The 18,384-nt window shown below is 43.4% G+C and overlaps 3 protein-coding genes across 4 annotated transcripts; 2 read left to right on the top strand and 1 right to left on the bottom strand.

Annotated features, from left to right (window-relative positions):
- The first annotated feature begins 1,767 nt into the window (after positions 1–1,767).
- LOC4801368 (dentin sialophosphoprotein) lies at positions 1,768–10,347 on the top strand. 2 transcript variants are annotated; one of them, XM_033380183.1, is made up of 7 exons: positions 1,768–2,244; positions 7,552–7,629; positions 7,699–8,040; positions 8,665–8,722; positions 8,783–8,854; positions 8,918–9,409; positions 9,470–10,347. In XM_033380183.1, exons 2-7 carry the CDS (start codon positions 7,621–7,623, stop codon positions 9,595–9,597), a joined length of 1,101 nt encoding a protein of 366 aa, XP_033236074.1. In that variant the 5' UTR covers positions 1,768–2,244; positions 7,552–7,620; the 3' UTR covers positions 9,598–10,347. The 2 variants fall into 2 exon arrangements, with proteins under 2 accessions (XP_033236074.1, XP_001358475.3); XM_001358438.4 differs by having other exon boundaries at positions 8,915–9,409.
- Positions 10,348–12,134: 1,787 nt separating this feature from the next.
- Positions 12,135–17,076, bottom strand: put (activin A receptor type 2 punt). The gene is made up of 6 exons (XM_001358437.4): positions 16,514–17,076; positions 15,030–15,221; positions 14,778–14,954; positions 13,990–14,135; positions 13,094–13,909; positions 12,135–13,028 (listed from the first exon to the last, which is right to left on the bottom strand). The coding sequence occupies exons 1-6, from the start codon at positions 16,560–16,562 to the stop codon at positions 12,849–12,851; spliced, it is 1,560 nt and encodes a 519-aa protein (XP_001358474.3). The 5' UTR covers positions 16,563–17,076; the 3' UTR covers positions 12,135–12,848.
- A 468-nt stretch (positions 17,077–17,544) lies between these two features.
- On the top strand, positions 17,545–18,382 carry His4r (Histone H4 replacement). Its single transcript, XM_001358436.4, has 3 exons — positions 17,545–17,640; positions 17,880–18,085; positions 18,151–18,382. The coding sequence occupies exons 2-3, from the start codon at positions 17,906–17,908 to the stop codon at positions 18,280–18,282; spliced, it is 312 nt and encodes a 103-aa protein (XP_001358473.1). The 5' UTR covers positions 17,545–17,640; positions 17,880–17,905; the 3' UTR covers positions 18,283–18,382.
- Positions 18,383–18,384: the final 2 nt, after the last annotated feature.

Below are 18,384 nucleotides of genomic sequence, written 5' to 3'. Positions count from 1 at the left end.
GTAGGAAAATGGTGAAAAGAATTTTTGTCTTCAGTCCCATTATTCTGATGTCTTCGCTTCACGTGATCGTTTACGTTGGTCGTGCTGCCTGCTCTTTCAGGCATTTCCGCTTTGCTTGTCACTCGATCGTTTAAAATGTTACCAAATATTGGAGTATTCACACGATCTTTCTGAAGGTACAACCACAGCTACCCGTCACGTGCGGCCACCCCAAAAGACGCTCCCGAAGGAAGAGCCAGAAGGAGAACCCGAGCATATACTAAACTCTGTACCTTTTAAGATCAATAAAATAACCCTATTTCTTTGTACCGCTTAATCCACGCCTTATTATTGAACCACGAGACTATCTTTCAGCAAACACATCCAGAGATCAAACAAATTTCTGTCACTCGAAAAGACAAACCCAATGAAAATTAAAAAGAAGATGATTTTAAGAACTCGGTAATGGAACGCACGCGAGGGACAAAAGCTAAGAGCTTAAATCTAAAAGCTTATTTAAGCTCAGCTCTCCGCCAAGGCTTTTAAGCTTTTGAGGCCAAACTTACCTAGCGGCAGCTTGCAAGGATTTCCTTTGGAGGTGTGGATATATAAATAAAAGCTCTCCTAGGTCAGCACCCAACACCCACAGTTGCAGTTCTCTCGACAGTGAATTTGTACTATAATTGTTACTGAAAAATTAGATGTAACCATTATTTATCCAATACCTGTATTTAATGATTATCTATCGATCAAACCATAGTCAATACGCGGCAATACATACTTATATGTGTGTACCAAATAAAAAAATTATAAAAATCCCTTTGATCAAATTGTGGCCTACGAACAAAGCCGTTGAACCTTGGGCACCCTGTAACGAAAAAAGCTTTTCGAAGCCCCCACAAAACGAGGGGGAACGTTGTGAGTTGCTGCGGACACCGCAACTATACAGTTATACCCGATACTAATTCTGAGATATACGTTTTATAGTGAGATCGGACAGAAGGGTGGATACCAAATTTACAAGTTACTCTATCCTTAATAGTCTCTGAGATTTGTGGTTGCCCCAGATTTTCGTCCTTTGCGGGGGCGGAAGGGGGTGTGTCGAAATTTTGATACAAAACGGTCAAGGTCCGATATCACAGGAGTGTGGATACCAAATTTGGTTGCTCTAGCTCTTATGGGTTCTGAGATCCTGGAACTCATATTTTGCAATTGGCAAAACCGACCATGAAACCTGTGTGTTAGAGAGAGACAGAGCGAGAAAGAGTGAAATTGTTTTCTTGATTCTGGCTATATTAATTATACGATCTGGTTCAGATTTTGCACTCTAGAAGATAGAGTCATCTTCTACGATTCTGCGATTAGTTTTCTCGTATCGTCGAAATTGTGGATGCCACAGATTTTCGCCCTTTGTGGGGGCGGAAGTGGGCGGGGCAAAGTTTTGAAATATTTTTGTAGCAGTGACATATCACTGAAGTCTGGATCCAAAACATCGTTACCCTAGCTCTTATAGTCTTTGAGCATTAGGCGCTGAAGGGGACGGACAGACGGACAGACGGACGGACGGACAGACAGACATGGCTCAATCGACTCGGCTATTGATGCTGATCAAGAATATATATACTTTATGGGGTCGGAAACGATTCCTTCTGGACGTTACACACATCCACTTTTACCACAAATCTAATATACCCCAATACTCATTTTGATAATGGGTATAACAAACCCCGAGATACAGGAAGCTAGAGAAGGAGAGAGCCCCAAAAGCTCTCGCCTTGGCAAAGCAAAAGCGAACAAGTGTGTATAAAAAGGACATTTCGCTCAGTCGTCGACTCCTGTTAATAAAGCGAAACTGCGACGCAGTAAGACGGAACAGTTTTGGCCCTAGCAAGGAGAAAAAGTGTTTCCATTTTCCGCTGCAACAAAGATTATTTTCCAAGAAATTGTGCAACAAATTGAACCATAAGCGAAAACCGAAGAACCAGTCGCTGGGCTTTTGTGTGTGTGTTAAAAGCGCGTCAGAAACAGTTGGGCAGTCGAAAAGTTTCCAGCCCCAGCTGCATAGTAGCCGAGAAAAACACACGCGCTAACCGTTAATTAGTTTTCCCCCTCACCGCTGAATCTTTAATTCGAGGACAGTCCGGGGACCTGCTGCTAATTAAGCCTGGGACTTACCAACAACGCAGTAGCGAAAGAGCGAGGCTGGAGGATGCATTAACCAGGTGGCAGCCGCGAGGAGGTGCCACAACTCGTAAATATTTGAAGGTAGGCGACTCTGCCCTGTCAGCAAGTCTATACAATTTATGGCAGACTCTCCCCGTCCCTTCCAGACGCACTAGAATTCACCCTTGGCGGAAGCTTCACCATCTTCCTCCTATTTTTGCAATTTTAATTTTTTGTGCATTATATACATATGTACATACAAACATGCATACTCGTATGTACTTAATTTTTGCCACTCGAAGGCGGCAACGGTTGCCGCAGGAAAATGCAGAGTACTCGAAAGTTTCTGCTCAGTAGAGTATTTTTAATGATGCACTAAACGATCAGCCGAGAAGACCGAGAGGTGTTCATCCATATACTGCTAGGATTATGTATAGTTTCGGGAAAAATCAGTTCCAGTTTGCATCCAGTTAGTAGACGCCATACAAGTGCTTCCGATCATATATGTATGATCGTACTCTGATGGTGACGGCTGAGTACAGAATAGTGGGAGGAGGAACATCACCCTGTATTATTTAAAAAAATTACGTGTAAAATGAATCAAGTTTCTGGCTGAAAAAGCGTATTAACTAAGTTACAAATTAGTTCCAATAGTCACAGACCTTACTTGCTTCATCAGAAATTCTGATTCAGAATCGTTTTGTCTGGATTTGCTTTTGAAACGATGTCGAACATGAAACTGCTGGCGATCTTGCTCGCGATTTCCTTCACCCTGTTGGAGGCGATAAGTCCCGATTGCGTTGGCAAGCCCTTTGGCACGGGTGATTGTGACAGGAGGCACGCCGTCTTCTACTACGACGACTCAACGGAACGATGTGAAAGGACCGTATTAAATTGCATCGCATTTGGTTCAAATAGATATAAGACTCAGGAATTATGTGAGGCACACTGCAAGACACCGCTTTATCTTCATGTATTTGACGCAGGCTTAAATGCAAAAGTTGGAACGATTCTATAATTCAATTTATATAAACAATTAGTCGCTGATGATAATGTAACCATTGAAATTGGTCTCCCAAAATTGTGTCTAAATACATATTTCAATGACTAACTGTAGTTTAGAAATTAAAAATATATACTCGCATGTACATACATACTTAGGTACGTTTGTATGCATATGTGTAGGTAGTATTTTTAGTATTCTTTTCATTATTGTTTTCTTTTTTTGTGTACTCGTTTTTGTTTCAGGCTCTTCTTGGCTTGTCACCAGCGTCTTTAGGTCGAGTCGACGGGCACTCATAAATATTTCAACTTGTCAAAGCGCATATGTATGAGTATTTTTATCCACCGTTCTCGTGTCGTACAAGTACAAGGGGTATAATGTGTTCCAAGAAATCTATGTAACATACAGAAGAAAGCAATCGATATTGCTCTCTTAGAGAACTCTCAAACTCCCCGATCTGTGAATCGAGAAAAACCCCTCAAGAACTGTAATACGTTTCATATCATAAGATATATCGTTTACTAAAACCTGCAATCTACTTCCTAATGGGTATCTCATTGTCGAATCCCTCGACTTAGTCGATTCACTTGCTTTTAGTGCATGCTATGCATGGCTATGTGGGCCTTTGAATGTGTGTGAACAGCCGCAACTTGTTAGCGTGTATGCCACGGCAATACAGCAAGTAGAACCCAAGCTCGAAGACTCGCAGCCATCAGCAGAGAGACTCTCTTGGTCACAACGTTTCCGCTTTGCTTTCTGTGACACCCAGGGGCTCCATCAGGCTTTCACCCTCACCCCCCCCCCCCCCTGGTCACTCTTTCTTAGCCCTAGAGCTGTCGCTTTGTTGGTATAATTTTAATTACCACTTGAGCGACTTATGCGGCGTGGCTCGGTGAATGAATGCGAGTATGAGTGGCTCATGGTATAGTGGATGTGGCCCAGCTGAGGTGCCTACTGGGTGAGTGCATCAAGTCGGCACAAATACCTACGATGTGAACCATATACTAAGCCCACACACATTTATATACTATCTACATTGCACGCTCATAAGGACGAATAACAAAACCACGCACTGACAATGCGCAATATTCTCCTGAAAACCCGCATTGTTTGGTTCTATTGTATGGGACTTTTACATTGGGATTTCGTTGGATTCAGGAAACCTCAAAGGAAGCCCAGCCAAGGAAATATTGCGTATGCGCCACATAAGCCCGCCTGTCAGAGGTGTTCCACATTCATGTGTGTATGTGGTAGCTGTAAAGTATCATAATTGCTTATTTGCCGCTTCATTGGCCATCTAAGCCGCATTCAGCTCGGCGATAGTCGAATAGATACCATCCAATCAGCCGCCTCTGAATATCGATTGCAATTCATATAAAGGCAATGACCACAACAAACCGCTTATTGCCCCCGTCCTTGCATGGTGTGCGGTGGTGGCAAATCCAACTTTTCATAGACAACTTTTTGGTCCGCTAGAGAGTATTGTGGGGGAAAGTTTTTCCCTTTTTTGTAAATTTTCTTTGCCTGGAAACGATGAAATATGAAAGTGGGAGAACCGCAAAAAGTGCAGCTTTAAATTGCTCTCCTTTTGACAGAATACGCTTTTCGTTTCAGCACATCTTAAAGTTTCTTTAAACCGGAAGAACCTTATACATACAGACGTTGCTAAAGAAGTTTGGTATTTCCATAAACGGTCGTTAAAGTTTTCATTTCATTTCAGTTTGTAGAATTTCACGAGCTTTTCCAGCAAAAGAAAATGAAAGTACTATTGCGGGAAAAGTTGTACAAAAACTGAACCTTTTTGGTTCGCTCACATCATTTCCATTTCATTTCGATGATGTACGGAAATTTCAGGAACTTTTTTACAACTACACATCTTAAATGGTAAAACTTTCAATGAAAATCATAATAGTTATAGCTTGATGACAGCTTTCGAGGTACTTTTTAAACAGCTTCAGTCCTACTATACATATATGTATATATAGGGGGGAAAAGCAGTTCTATGGCCAACGCTTGGCAGCCACTCAAAGTGCCGAAAACGTAATTTCGGCAGCAGCTAACGAGAACAACCGTTTGGGCGATCATTGTAATTCGGCAATTTGGCCGCAGTTCCATCTCTCGTCTCTGTTCCAAGTCTAAGGAAGGTGCCGAAACGTACACTAGGGATATCTGTATAGTGTATAAATAAAAACGAAATGTTACTACAGTTTGTAAAGTCGTTTCGTTGCACCTCATCATAAATTCTGCTTTTATTGACAAATTTCAGCATTGGACACCGGCAATGATGGAGCATTCTTTGTAGTATTTTCTGGAAAACTCATTAACGGCTCGTGTCCTGGCTAACTTTGGCTGAATAGCCAATGGCAAGGACCTTCGGTTTAGACGGCTTTCCCTGTTCCTTGGGTTGGTTGTTGGCAGCCGGAGAGTGCCAGGACTGCCATCGGCCGAACAGTTACATATTGCATGTTGTTTGGGCCTAAATAAGCCCCAACCGGGCGGCAATTTGGCAAACGTTCGAGCCTCGGATTCGTATCGCCGCGCCGTCGCTTTTAAGTGTTTGTTATAAATTATTCGCTACATTTTCAAACTGGACAACCGAAATGCAGTAACTGTAATGACTTTTTATGCAATTTTACTGCACTGTGGACGCCATCTGACCCCATCACATACCACCACATACAAGTACTTCCGACTACCCGTAAATACACACATAGATACATATATGTATGTACATCCATATATGTATGTACATATAACTTTCCGGTTCGCTGACTTTAAATTTGGTTCGTTCTGAAAGGGTTGCTTTCGGTGTTGCCTTCTGCTTGGGGAGAGGTGAGTGGCCAGCAATGGAAATTCAATTTCCCCGCAGACATATTAATTATGCAAATGAAAATGGTTTCGTTACGCTGCAAACCACGTGTTCAGGATCGCCCAGATTCAATGGAACACCTCTTTTTCTCGTAAGTAAAGTTCAGCGAAAGCTTTCTTGCTGTTGAACAAAAACAATAAAGTTAGTAATCTCTGGAGAAAATCCATTTGAAAAACTTTTCTCCTCCTCGAACTTCACGTATTAGAAGTTGTTTCGAAATTAGTTATTCCACTAGTTCTAAATGAACTAAGGAGAAGCCACCACAGAACTGAAACTGTCGTGAGAACTTTAGCACATGGCGAGAAAATCCAAAGTCTTTCTCTTTAAAAATTGTTCGCTGCAAATCATAACCAAAGAGCAACATGTTCAGGAAGTTTTAGCCAACTTGTAAATGAACTACTATATACTATGTACATACATATGTATATATAGAAAGGAAACAAGTTTTGGATAGACTTTCTGTGACGGCTGGTCGCCTAGCCGGCACAGACATGTCTGACATTTGAAAAGGCCAAAAACGTGGAAGAGGATCAACCGAAAAGCAAACAAATCACAGACAATTGAGTGACTGACGTGTTGTTTATAAAGACAGGCCCTGAGAGAGACCAAAGCGACAGGCAGAATGACATTGGAGTTAAAGGGGGAAAGAGAGCCCCAGACCCAGACCCAGAACCAGACCCAGACATAGACACAGACGAGGAACGAAGCAATTAGGATTCAATGCATTGGGTATAAAATACAATTAAGTGCCATTTGGACCGGACATTGTACGGAACGGAGAAAAGTAAACAAGCAATTTCAGGAACGTCAGCACGTCGACAGATATGCCATTATAGATATTGATTTTACAGTCAGATCCTGCCAGACCCAGAGCAAAGTCAGTTAAGTAAATCATCCGCTTGTCAAGCGGTAAAGCAAATTTATTGGTTTTAATGATGGGCCAAGGGGCCTTGACACTTTGCGGCAAGACCCCGGAAAAAAAGAGTACTCTACTCAGAGCCACACATAACTTTCAATTATTGAATGGGGCAGACAGATAGTACAACGGAGAGAGTACGAGTGTGTCTGCAGAAGCAAACATTCGTTGCATACCTCCAGGCGTGGCGCATGTCGCGCGCCAATTAAACGGGCAGAAAACAACGCCAACAATTTTGTACATTTCCACTTCTCACACATGCCCCACAGAGCGGAGCCCACAGTCATGCAAATACTCGTTTGTTCGCGTGTCGAGCAGCCTTATACCACTAGTTGAGCAAAGAAGCCCCCCAGGGGGGAATCCGGCTCGGCTGCGCTGCCACCAGACCACGTCAGGGCCAGAAAGCGAGTGTCTGCTCTGATCCGAAAGAAGTGAAATTAGCATTTGACTTTTAGCATTTTACAAAGTCCATTCCTGTCCTGGAAAGGTCGAAGGTGAGGCAATCCAATTAGGGATATGCCTCGGGACTCGGAGCGTTTGCTGCAGTCCCAAGCATTCATCAAAGGCCAATCAAGATCTATTCAAACTTTAAATTTCACTCTTTTTCAACTCTTTTTTCAGACCATCACTTGAGAATGCCCCAATAAAGAAGTAAGAATACTCGAAATAAAAAGATAATACCCAGCGATCATGTCAAATGTAAGTAGAGCTCATTACCTAATGTAACATCCTATGACTAGTATTTCTTTCGTAATCCCCCCTGTTTAGCTTCTCTACATGGACAAGTCGAATGGCAATGGCGTCTATGCGGTCAAGCCCAACAGCAGCCACACGGACAACGATAATGCCCCGATGGGAGCAGGTGTTGCCCCAACCACAAACTCGACAGCAGTAGCAGCAGGAGGTGGAGGTGGAGGGGCGGCAGCCGGCTGCCCCACAACGTTGGCCACAGCAAATAACATAAACATAATGAACGGAGCCGCCGCTGCTGCAGCTGCATCGGCGTCCACTCTGCCAACTTCCGCTTCCAGCGAGGACCTCAGCCAGAGCCTGTCCGAGTACACAGATGCGGACGAGAGTATATCCGCCCCCACTGAGTTTCTCGCTGAGGTAATGCATATACAGAACAGAATATCGATCTGTACGAGTATATACCCAACAACGTTGGGGAAAAGAATCGTAGCTAAGAAACCATCAGATTTTGTTACCAAAAGAGATCAAGAATATTTCTAAACCCTGTACCCCTAATCACAAGTAATATATGTACGTTCATCAGAGCGGATGAGTCGTAGGTAGCCCCTCTTTGTGCTATTCGCTGCAGCCTTGACTACCCCTATCTGATTACCTGAGTGGGGCACACTTCTGGCCCTTGGCAAGGGTACTAAGACGCAACAGAACTTATGCAAATGCAAATTGCTGCACTGCCAGCAGAGATTGGGGATTTAATTTTAAGTCCTTTCAGAAGGATTACGCGACCGAGCGTTGCACCCTCTTGCTCTGCATTCCAGCGTATTGATTGCTAATAAATTGCTTTCGAGCGCATTCAACTTTTAGAAGAGTCAACTTTTTTGTCCTCCACTCCGCCCGATGTGGGCCAGTGGAACAGGGCAGGCAGGATGTAGGAGCAGGAGGCAGCCATTGTTATTGAGATGTTATGAGACTTTCAAAAGGGATTTGATGGCATTCGCTATATTGTTTGATATATAAGTATATTGTGCGTTGTTTCTCCTGCAGTTCCTGTCCGCCGTCATGCTCAAGGACTACAAAAAGGCATTGAAATATTGCAAATTGAGTGAGTACAGAAAAGGTATTTCTAGAGTGCACTTATAATATATATTTTCCTGCTGTTTAGTCCTCCAATACGAGCCCAACAACAGCACGGCAAAGGAGTTCTATCCCCTCATCCTGGACAAGCTGCGGGGAGGTGAGTGAGCTGGTAGCCAACCGCGAGAATAGTGAATTAATCCTCTCTCCTGTGCCACAGTAGCCGCGTCCAGCGACAGCGACGAGAACTACAATAAATCTTCATCAGCCGAACTGGCCCTGGACCTACATGAATCTGATGCTGAAGGCGACGGCGATGGCGACGGCGATGGCGATGGCGACGGGAGTGACAGTAGCAACAACTGTTCCGAGGAGGACAACGGCTGGGGTGACGATGAAATTGACAATGTGGATGTGGAGGGCGAGGAGGAGAGCAGCAGCAGTGGCGATGACTTTGAGCTGCCGATCGATGAGCAGCAGGATCTAGCTGCTGTCGATGGCCTGGCCGTGCCGCACTCCCACTCCCACTCTCATTCCCACAGCCACAATGACTCGGGCTCCTCGCGCAACTCGTCGAGCGGCGGAGGCGGGCGCAGCGACAACACCACCCACTCCTACTCGAGTCTGCTGCTGGAAGAGGAGGACGACATTGTTCCAATCAGCCTGAGCTTTGGCCTCAAGGACACCACGGCCACAGATCTGGATGTTAGCAATGGTGAGTGGCCCCAAATGCATCGCAGTTCGGGATTTGACGATCAGTTACTCTTTGTTGCAGGAAACAAGGTGCCTTCCGCTTCGTGCAGCGACTCGGAGTCACCCACAGAACCACTGACGCAGCGACTGGCGGCCATACTCCGCTCCAAGTGCGGTGTCTCCTCCGGCGGCAATGAAGACCCCTACTGAGGGAACCCCGATCTATAGATCTGTTTATACTACACTTACACTGAGCAACACTCGAAGGTTTTAGAAAGGAACCAAAGATTGGAGATGGGTCTGATTCTGTTGCACAGTGCTATCTATATTCTTGTATACTCCACCCCTTTGCCCCGCTAGTCTCTCCACTAGTGCGACCGCTTTACGAACCTAGAAACCGTCCCTACATACTGCATACACTCGTATATTGTATCTTGTATCTCCAATTGCAACGTTTTCTCTTCAAACGCGATTCTATTCTCCCTAGGACAAACATATCGTACAAACTCAAAAAGTACTTATATACATTAATACCTATATATTATATATACTATTATATAAACTTTATATGTTTAGCCCTAGACCTAGTTACAGCTCGACTAGCTACAGAGCCCCCAATAAAGATATACTCGATATCATAAGAGGCATACATATATAGGTGACTATACACACAGATACAGAGTGCGAAACATACAAACAAACAAACAAAATTAATAGATATACTGAACAGATATATACATATAATATATTTTAGTAATACACCCATTCAGAACGCACAGGACATGGAATGCTTTACATACAATTTGCATTTGATAGAGATCGATTTTTTTCCCCAGACATAGAGACACAGATCTCTGACGGAGGACAAGCCTAGAAGCTAAGGATAAGTCTGATAAGAGAGGAAAGAACAGCGAACAGAGAACAGAACACGAACGAATGTAGCACTAAAACTGAAATGGTCCAAAGTCAAAAAATACGTAGATAAAACACACACTCGAACATATATTTTCTATTTTCGGCGAATTAAGCCAGTCTATATACTCCACAGTCTATATTCGTTCGATTCGATTCGGTTCGATAAGTTGATGCGGGATGTAACTCTAAAAACTCCCCAACCCCCCATTAAACCGTACTCAAACCCTTACACAATTCTTACACAATAATTGTAATTCATCGGTATATGTGGTATGTGTAGCTCAAGGCTAGATTTTTCCTAAATGTATTGTTGAATTATATAACCCAAATGGTCTGTATTTACTACAATGTACATGTATACTCGTATTGGAAGAAATTTGTAATAAAAAAGGAACGAAAGCTGGAAAGATTTGCCTTTTTATTGGAGGAAAACACAGGTGGCCGGGGATTTTTTTCTTTATCAAACATTTGCTTATTTTTAACTTTATTTGAAATCCATTATTATCAAAGATCTTTTTATTATTCATATAAATTTCTCATTAACATGACTTGCAATCCATTCGTATATAATTTTTTTACTAATAGGTTTTTATAAAACTTTGCTGATGATATTCGAAAAATGGGATGTTTTAAAAACATTTTCATTATTTGACCGCTCACACGAGTTCATTTTTGTTCAGTTGTTTATTGATTTATGAAGTGCATACAAGATATAGAAAAATTTCTATTGGCGTTCTGTTTTCGCTTTTGTATAATTTTATAAAAATTTCTCTGCAACTCGATTGGAAATGGTCTGTTCTATGTATTCGTTTGGTTTATTTCCCCCCCATGTAGCAGCATTCTGATATGTAACAAACTACTTTGATTAAATATACTAACATATTTCATGTTTTCCTCGCTCTCTGAATACTGATTCTTATTACCGTTATTATCATGGCTTATCATGGCTAATATGTTACATGATCTTCCAGCACCAATGGAAATTATACAAACTAAATGCAGCATAACAAAATTCGTTCTATTATTAAGATTAATCCTGTTTTTGCATAATAAACTATTTTTGTTGTTGTAAGTTGCTCAAAAAAAATCAGGTAATGAAGCTTTGTTTCGATTTGTTTCGTGTTGTTTTGTTGTGTGTTGCGTTGTGTGTAGTTGATATCTTACATGAATGAAGAATGAAGAGATACTTCCTCATACGGTTAGCCATTGATAAGAACTGACGCTGAGCAAACAGAATTTCAAAGGAAATCATTCAACTCTTCCAAACAATATACAGAATATTAATAGATCTAGATGCATGTGTCGCACCTGCATCCCTCCTATGATAACATGGTAAGACTTACTTTCGTTTTAATAATATTTAACATACTTACTCATCGCCCGACGACTCTTTCTTTTACTTATTTTACATGTTTTGCGTTGTAAGTTCGCCTCCCTACCGATGTTCGATCTGGATAGGTTTATGGATTATAATGCTGACAATGGATGCAGCGTGTGCTTCATATTATTCACAAACCTCCTAAGTCTGCGTATGTTTCCATGTGCCTATGCTTTTGTGTGTAACTGTGTGTGTGTGTGTATATATAGTATAGGTGTAGATGTAGATATATATAATATATAATGTATATGCGCTTATGTTAGATTCTCGTTAAAAAGAAACTTTCATTTGAAAACTTCAGGTGATGCTTGTACTGTCCAGTAGAATTAGAATACAATTACATATATAATTACACATTTGCATGCATAAGTGAGCTCTGAGGGTCGTTGGCACTACGATTCAAACAATACAACAACTATAAAACTGAAGCAAATCAAATAATAAGTCGATTAAATCAAATGGTAAGCGTAAGGGAGTTCAAAGTATTTTTTTGTTTATTCAAAATACAACATCGAAAGACACACGCACATTAAAGTCAAACGAGAGTGTGCGGGAAATAAAAACACTATGACTACAGGGTTAAATGTAAACTTAAAAGGTAAGGTAATAGTTGTAGAAATTAACAATTAGCCTACCGGATAGCTAACAATATAAAAGAGACGTTCGTTGACGAACCGATGAAAGAATCAAAAGGCTTGGCGTGACAATAATTTCAACAGTTTGCAGTTGCGCACAAATATTACTTTTAAATGATAAACAAAAGCTACGTTACGTGTATGTATGCATATATGTATATGTATCAGTATATATGTACGGTTATCAGTCAATGAAGTCAATGTGGGATGAGTTACTAACACATCTATTACTGCAAGTAGCAACGTCTAACGTCTAACGCTCCGCTTTGTTCTGTTTAGCTTAGTTTACTCGTATGTCTTAGCTCACTTCTAACGGATGCAAGATCATGGCTGTATGTGGGTGCGAGTGAGTGTGATATCTGCTGATGACGATGTTATAAAACTATAAATCTATAAACGAAACATGCTGCCAATTTGCCAGCGATCGCACTTAATTATCCAACTATCAACTAACGACTGCTGAGCAAAAGGCTTTCGATTGATTGGTTGGCAAGTCACAGCCCTGCCCTTGGGGCTGTGACTTAGTACCGCTTCTATAAGCAGTTCGTCGACTCCTTGGCGTCATCGATGTTGACGTGATTCTTGATGAGCAGCTGTGTCGACGGGTACTTGTTAATTTGGGAGAAGCGCTCCATCACGCATGACGAGCTGAGCCGGGCCTCAGCATCGTGATCCCAGCACTCCTCCATGGTGTCGCAGAACACACTCAGACCCTAGGGAAAGATCACAGAGTATTATGAATATATTACAGGACAAAAGCCAAGTCTCGAGCACTCACCGGATGAGCGCGCCATGAGTTGAGCAAACGTGGACGCAGCTTCTTCATCACCACGCTCTCCTGCACCTCGTCCAGGGTGGGACGCTGACCGAGCTCGGCCTCGAACGGCAGCTGAAACTCGCCCACTGGCCCCACAATGTCGCAACGAGATACCATCTCCCACAAGACCAGGCCACAGGCATAAACATCGATGCGCAGAAAGGCGTCTCTGTTGAAGTTTATAGCTCCCTCGAGCACCTCGGGCGCCATGTAACGGCGCGTGCCCACCTGCCCGTGAGTGTCACCGCAGGGCTTGCCGGGCTGGAAGATCATGGCCAGGCCAAAGTCTGCAATGCACGCTGTCAGATCTCCCTTGAGCAGAACGTTCTTGGACTTGAAGTCCCGATGCGCTATGGAGGGCTTCAGGCCATCGGCCTTCGAGGCAGGAATTTCCTCGTGTAAATGGGCCAATCCGTTAGCCATGGACTCAGCAATGCGGACCAACTCCAGCCAGGTAATGGTGTGCGACTTAAGGTAGTCGCAGAGCGATCCGTTGTGCTGATAGGTGGAGATCAGCCAATACTCCGGCTTGTCCATGTGCTTCTCCACGCCCAGGAACTCCAGAATATTGGGATGACTCATGCGGGGCAGCTTGTAGATCTCGTTCTCCGTGGTCCACGATTCTTTCTCCTGCATGCGAAAGATTTTCACGGCCACATCCTGGGAAAGCAGTTTTCCTTGCCACACATCGCCAAATCGACCGCTGGCCTTCTGCTCTAGCAGCTGTATTGGACGATTGCTGAGCAGCGGTGAGGAGTTGGTGATTTCCGCCTCATGCTGGACAAAATGGAATTTGTTAACGAATTTGTTACAGCTGAGAGGCAATACGGTGGGCGCAGGATGGTTTGAGAACTTACCGTGGGTATCTCATTGAAGTGGGCCTGCTTGCGACGCCGATAGAGGAGCAGGCCCATGCCCAGTATGACCATGAGGACGGTAAACACCGAAGTGCCAACGTATATGTATATTAAATCGCTTCCGTCCTGCGTCTTCTCCTTGGGCACTGCAATGGCGAACGAGCATGGCACGTACATTAAAGAGGGCTTTAAGCGCTTGCCACAGGTGAACAACATCTCAAGTGGCACCCGTGGTTGGGGCAGGGTGCATGTGCCTGCCCCCGTTGGGTGTTGCTCAAAGGCAAAACGAGAACCAAAAAACGAAAGTTCGCCCCCAATTTTGCATCTCTTTTTCGCTCATTTCGTTTGAGATAAAAGAGGGCTAAGCCCAAGAACAAAACAACAAAGAGCAGGGCACAAAAGACGCTCGAACCGAGGCAAAGGCCTGGCCCGCCTTTGCAGCAGCGGCAGCAACACCCCAAAATGAAATGAAAAATACAAAAAAAAAAAAAATGAAAAGAGCGCACGAACGTGCACGGGAGGGCAGAAATTGCAACACATGCTGCTCCTGGGGTTGCTGGGGCTGCGGCGCCACTTCGCGTCGAGAGTTCGTTAGCACGAAAAACGCTGCTGCCTCGGATGGCAGATGGTTGGGTGGCTAGGGCAAGGGAGCCAAACGCCCCTCGCAAGTTGAAGATGCAATAAAAAACAAGTTGCGGAAAATACGAAAATAAAATGTACAAAAAATTGGGGTAAACAGAGCAATGACAAAACTCCAAACAGGAACACCGTGTGGGCCCAAAACTCACCTTGCGTCGTTGCCTCTGTCGTTGTGGGTATCCACTTCTGGTCTGAGTTGCACAGCGATCCCTTGCAGCAGCAAAAGTGCATGTTGCCCTGCCGGGGCTCCGCGCTGGTCACGCACTCCGTCTGATTGCATTCGTGCATGTCGGTGAAGCAGCCCTTCATTTTGATTTTCTTGGCGCCTGCAGGAACGGTGCGAGAAAAAACCGCAATCAGAATGCCTGTATGCTGTCATCCAATCCTCATTTAATGCTCACCCGTTTCCTCGTTGGCGGACCACAGCACATAGCAGCTGGGGAACTTGTCCGTCTCCACCTGACACCGCTCGATCCGGACGGTGCAATCCTGCTCCTTGTTGCACATCTTCTCGTCGTAGTGCTCGCAGTTGATGTTGTGGTGTCCCTCGGGCAGAATGGATCCATGGATGCCATGGGGCATACAGCAGCAGGCTGTTGGGGGGAGCAGAATGAAAGCAAAGATCAAAGTTAATGGAATTATCGGCTAAAATAACTTGAAAGGCGGATAAATAATGTTTAGCTGCACAGTAGACCGCCAGCCCCAGCCCCAGAGCCTGAGCTCTTTGTAGGCGCCCTCCTATCCTTTGTACACATATCACATTCGCACACCGTGGACCGTGGACCGACGACCCCATTGAGAGCAACCCCATTTCGGTACGAAATTAGCTCCACTGGCCACACACCAACAGCCCAGAGCCTTTGAGTGGGCATAACCCCAATGCAGCTACCGTGCCACAAGCTGTATCCGCACGGATATACGCGTGCACAGTGGGACCACACTCTCTAATTTATAAAAATTTGCCATATATTTGTGGGTATAAATAATAATAAATCTCTCAATCACACATATTACAAATTGAATCGTTCGTAGTATAAATTAGCACCGGCCAAAACCAGTCTATGCCCCACTGTCCTTTGGGGTAATCGGATCGCTGCCTGCTCCCATGCACATATGTATGTATCCCCATGCGTTTGTGTGTGTGTGTGTGTAAGTATGCATGCTTTATAGTAAAGTAGATACATAAGCAGGCACATTATGCACACAGAAAGGGATGGGTTTAAAGTGGCGCTTGTGGGGAAAAAGGAAACAGCAGCAACAGCAACAGGGAGAGCGCAATGGGAGAGAGAGAGAGATTGAGTGAATGAGAGAGTTCAGCCCCCGCTCCCGAGCCCCCACACAACAAGTTTCAAATGCAACGCAATCCATTCAAAGAAATTCTCTCTCTCACACACACACACACACACATGGCCACAGTGAGCTGGCAGTTGACGGATTCTGTCGATTGATACTCTGTAATTTGAGAAACATTGGATTTCTATACCGCACACAAAGAGTAGTACAGATTATAAATTCAAATAGGTTACAACGGAAATATACCAGTCAACTTTATTCATTTTAACTGGCTCCTTAACTTGCAATTTGCATTGGTTAACACAATTCTAATCTACCTTCATGTCCAGGGTATGCACTGTGATATCAAAGTAGTGTTTTTCTAAAGGATTATGGAACCACGAGCGAATAGTAACCAGCAGCCCCAAATATGTACTTTGTGTGGGTAACACAGGGAAAACTACAACTACAAAGCAGAGGCGGTGCAAGGGAAATATGAGGGAAAATGCAAATAATATTGACTACGGCACTCGCAATTAAGGCGCCAAGTATACACACACACACATACGTAAATACTATGCAAGATGCAAGTGTAGCAGAACAAAATACATACCCAGTAAAAGCTGCGCCGTTAGATAAAGCACCAATTCGTATTTGGACATTGTTAAGCGTTATCGCCCTCGAACTTGTTTACAACACACGGTACGTTACAGTGTATACGTAACTGTAGCATGCGCGCTGGCTCGAGTGATCACTGTGGTTAGGTTTACGGTGAGGATGTTTATATTTTTTATTTGGCACAGTTTTTAAGTTGAAGGTTTTGGCGATTTGTTGGTTGGTTGGTTGGCTTGCACTCGAGCACTATACTTCCTCTTTCGATGCAATCTCGGGTCTCGGGACACACGCCACTGTATGTAGACTATGTATGTATGCTGCTGAGTTCGCAGCTAAATCGCTGACCACACGCTACTTCCATGGACATTTTTAACGTTATGCGGCTCTGTTGTCCACTAATCACAATCACATTTTGGTTAAACACCTTCGAAATGCACCCTTTTGATGCACTTTGCTCAGTTTTAGAGTCTGTGGGCGATTTTTTCAGCGAATATAAAAAAATTGAAATATATTGGCAAATGCAACCGTGTCGATGTTCGGTTCTATCGGATACCCACTAAAGCCCCCTGTATTTAAATAGTTCAACTACTTGAGGTAAATGGCGGAAAATATTACTGACTGTAAATTCTTCTTGAGGATTCATGCCATCCCTACTGTAAACTTAAAAAAAAACCACGATATTTTTCAGCTGAACTGCGCTAAATTGATTAAATTTTCATTATTTTCAGTGGAAAATTGAAATACCCCCTTGGCTTGTAATAGGTTAATCGTCCTCCGTCAGGATTTGAAACCATATTCCTCATATTCTTTGTTCCGTTGAATAATACTATCTGTATGGAACATCTAGCCATGCCCACTCAATTTTGTACGATTAATGAATCAATTCTATACATGATTGGCCCATTCGAAATACTTGCATTTATTGGATTTTTATATAACATATTGAAAATTAAAGTCGACAAGACGTTCGCAATGGGGCAGCGTTAGGGATGACACAAGTGGCGATAGATACCGTCATCATATAATACGAGACGGTATATTTTTTGGTATATTTCAGATGGACAGACAGTATGATTATCGAAAAATCGAAAAACAGTCACACTGATTGATATTCTTTGTGACAAGGTATGTTTTGTTTTCGTTTTATTTTTAAATGCGCAAAAACATTAAAAAATACTAATGAAATAAGGAAAAATTATGTTTGTTTCTAAATAAGCTGTTGTTAGCTATGTACTAAAATGCAGATGTACATAAAAGGGCGTGTGATATGCAGGAAAAAGCATCAGAAGCTGCTTCGGCCAACAAACATGGCGTCGGTCTCGGTCTGCGACTAATCCCGTTTATTTTCTCTTTTCTTTCGCTAGTTAAATCGTAAAAACCTGAAAGCAAAATGACTGGTCGTGGAAAGGGAGGAAAAGGATTGGGAAAAGGCGGTGCCAAACGCCATCGCAAGGTCTTGCGTGATAACATCCAGGGAATCACCAAGCCAGCCATTCGTCGTCTGGCCCGTCGCGGCGGAGTAAAGCGTATTTCAGGCTTGATCTACGAAGAAACCCGAGGTGTCTTGAAGGTGGGTGCACTTACTTAAGAGTACTTACATAGCGAACTACAGTTAACCGTGCAATATTTTCGTAGGTCTTCTTGGAAAACGTGATCCGTGATGCCGTCACTTACACCGAGCACGCCAAGCGCAAGACCGTGACCGCTATGGACGTGGTCTACGCCTTGAAGCGCCAGGGACGTACCCTGTACGGTTTCGGTGGTTAAATGAAACCCCGGCCGAAATATTATTCACCATTTGGAAACTATAACTTAATCCAAAACTTAATCAAAAAAAAATACTTGATCAAAAACTTAACCAGACGCATA

The sequence above is a fragment of the Drosophila pseudoobscura genome, chromosome 2 (assembly GCF_009870125.1).
Source record: "Drosophila pseudoobscura strain MV-25-SWS-2005 chromosome 2, UCI_Dpse_MV25, whole genome shotgun sequence".
Classification (NCBI taxonomy): domain Eukaryota; kingdom Metazoa; phylum Arthropoda; class Insecta; order Diptera; family Drosophilidae; genus Drosophila; species Drosophila pseudoobscura.
This window is presented reverse-complemented; position numbering and strand designations above follow the sequence as displayed.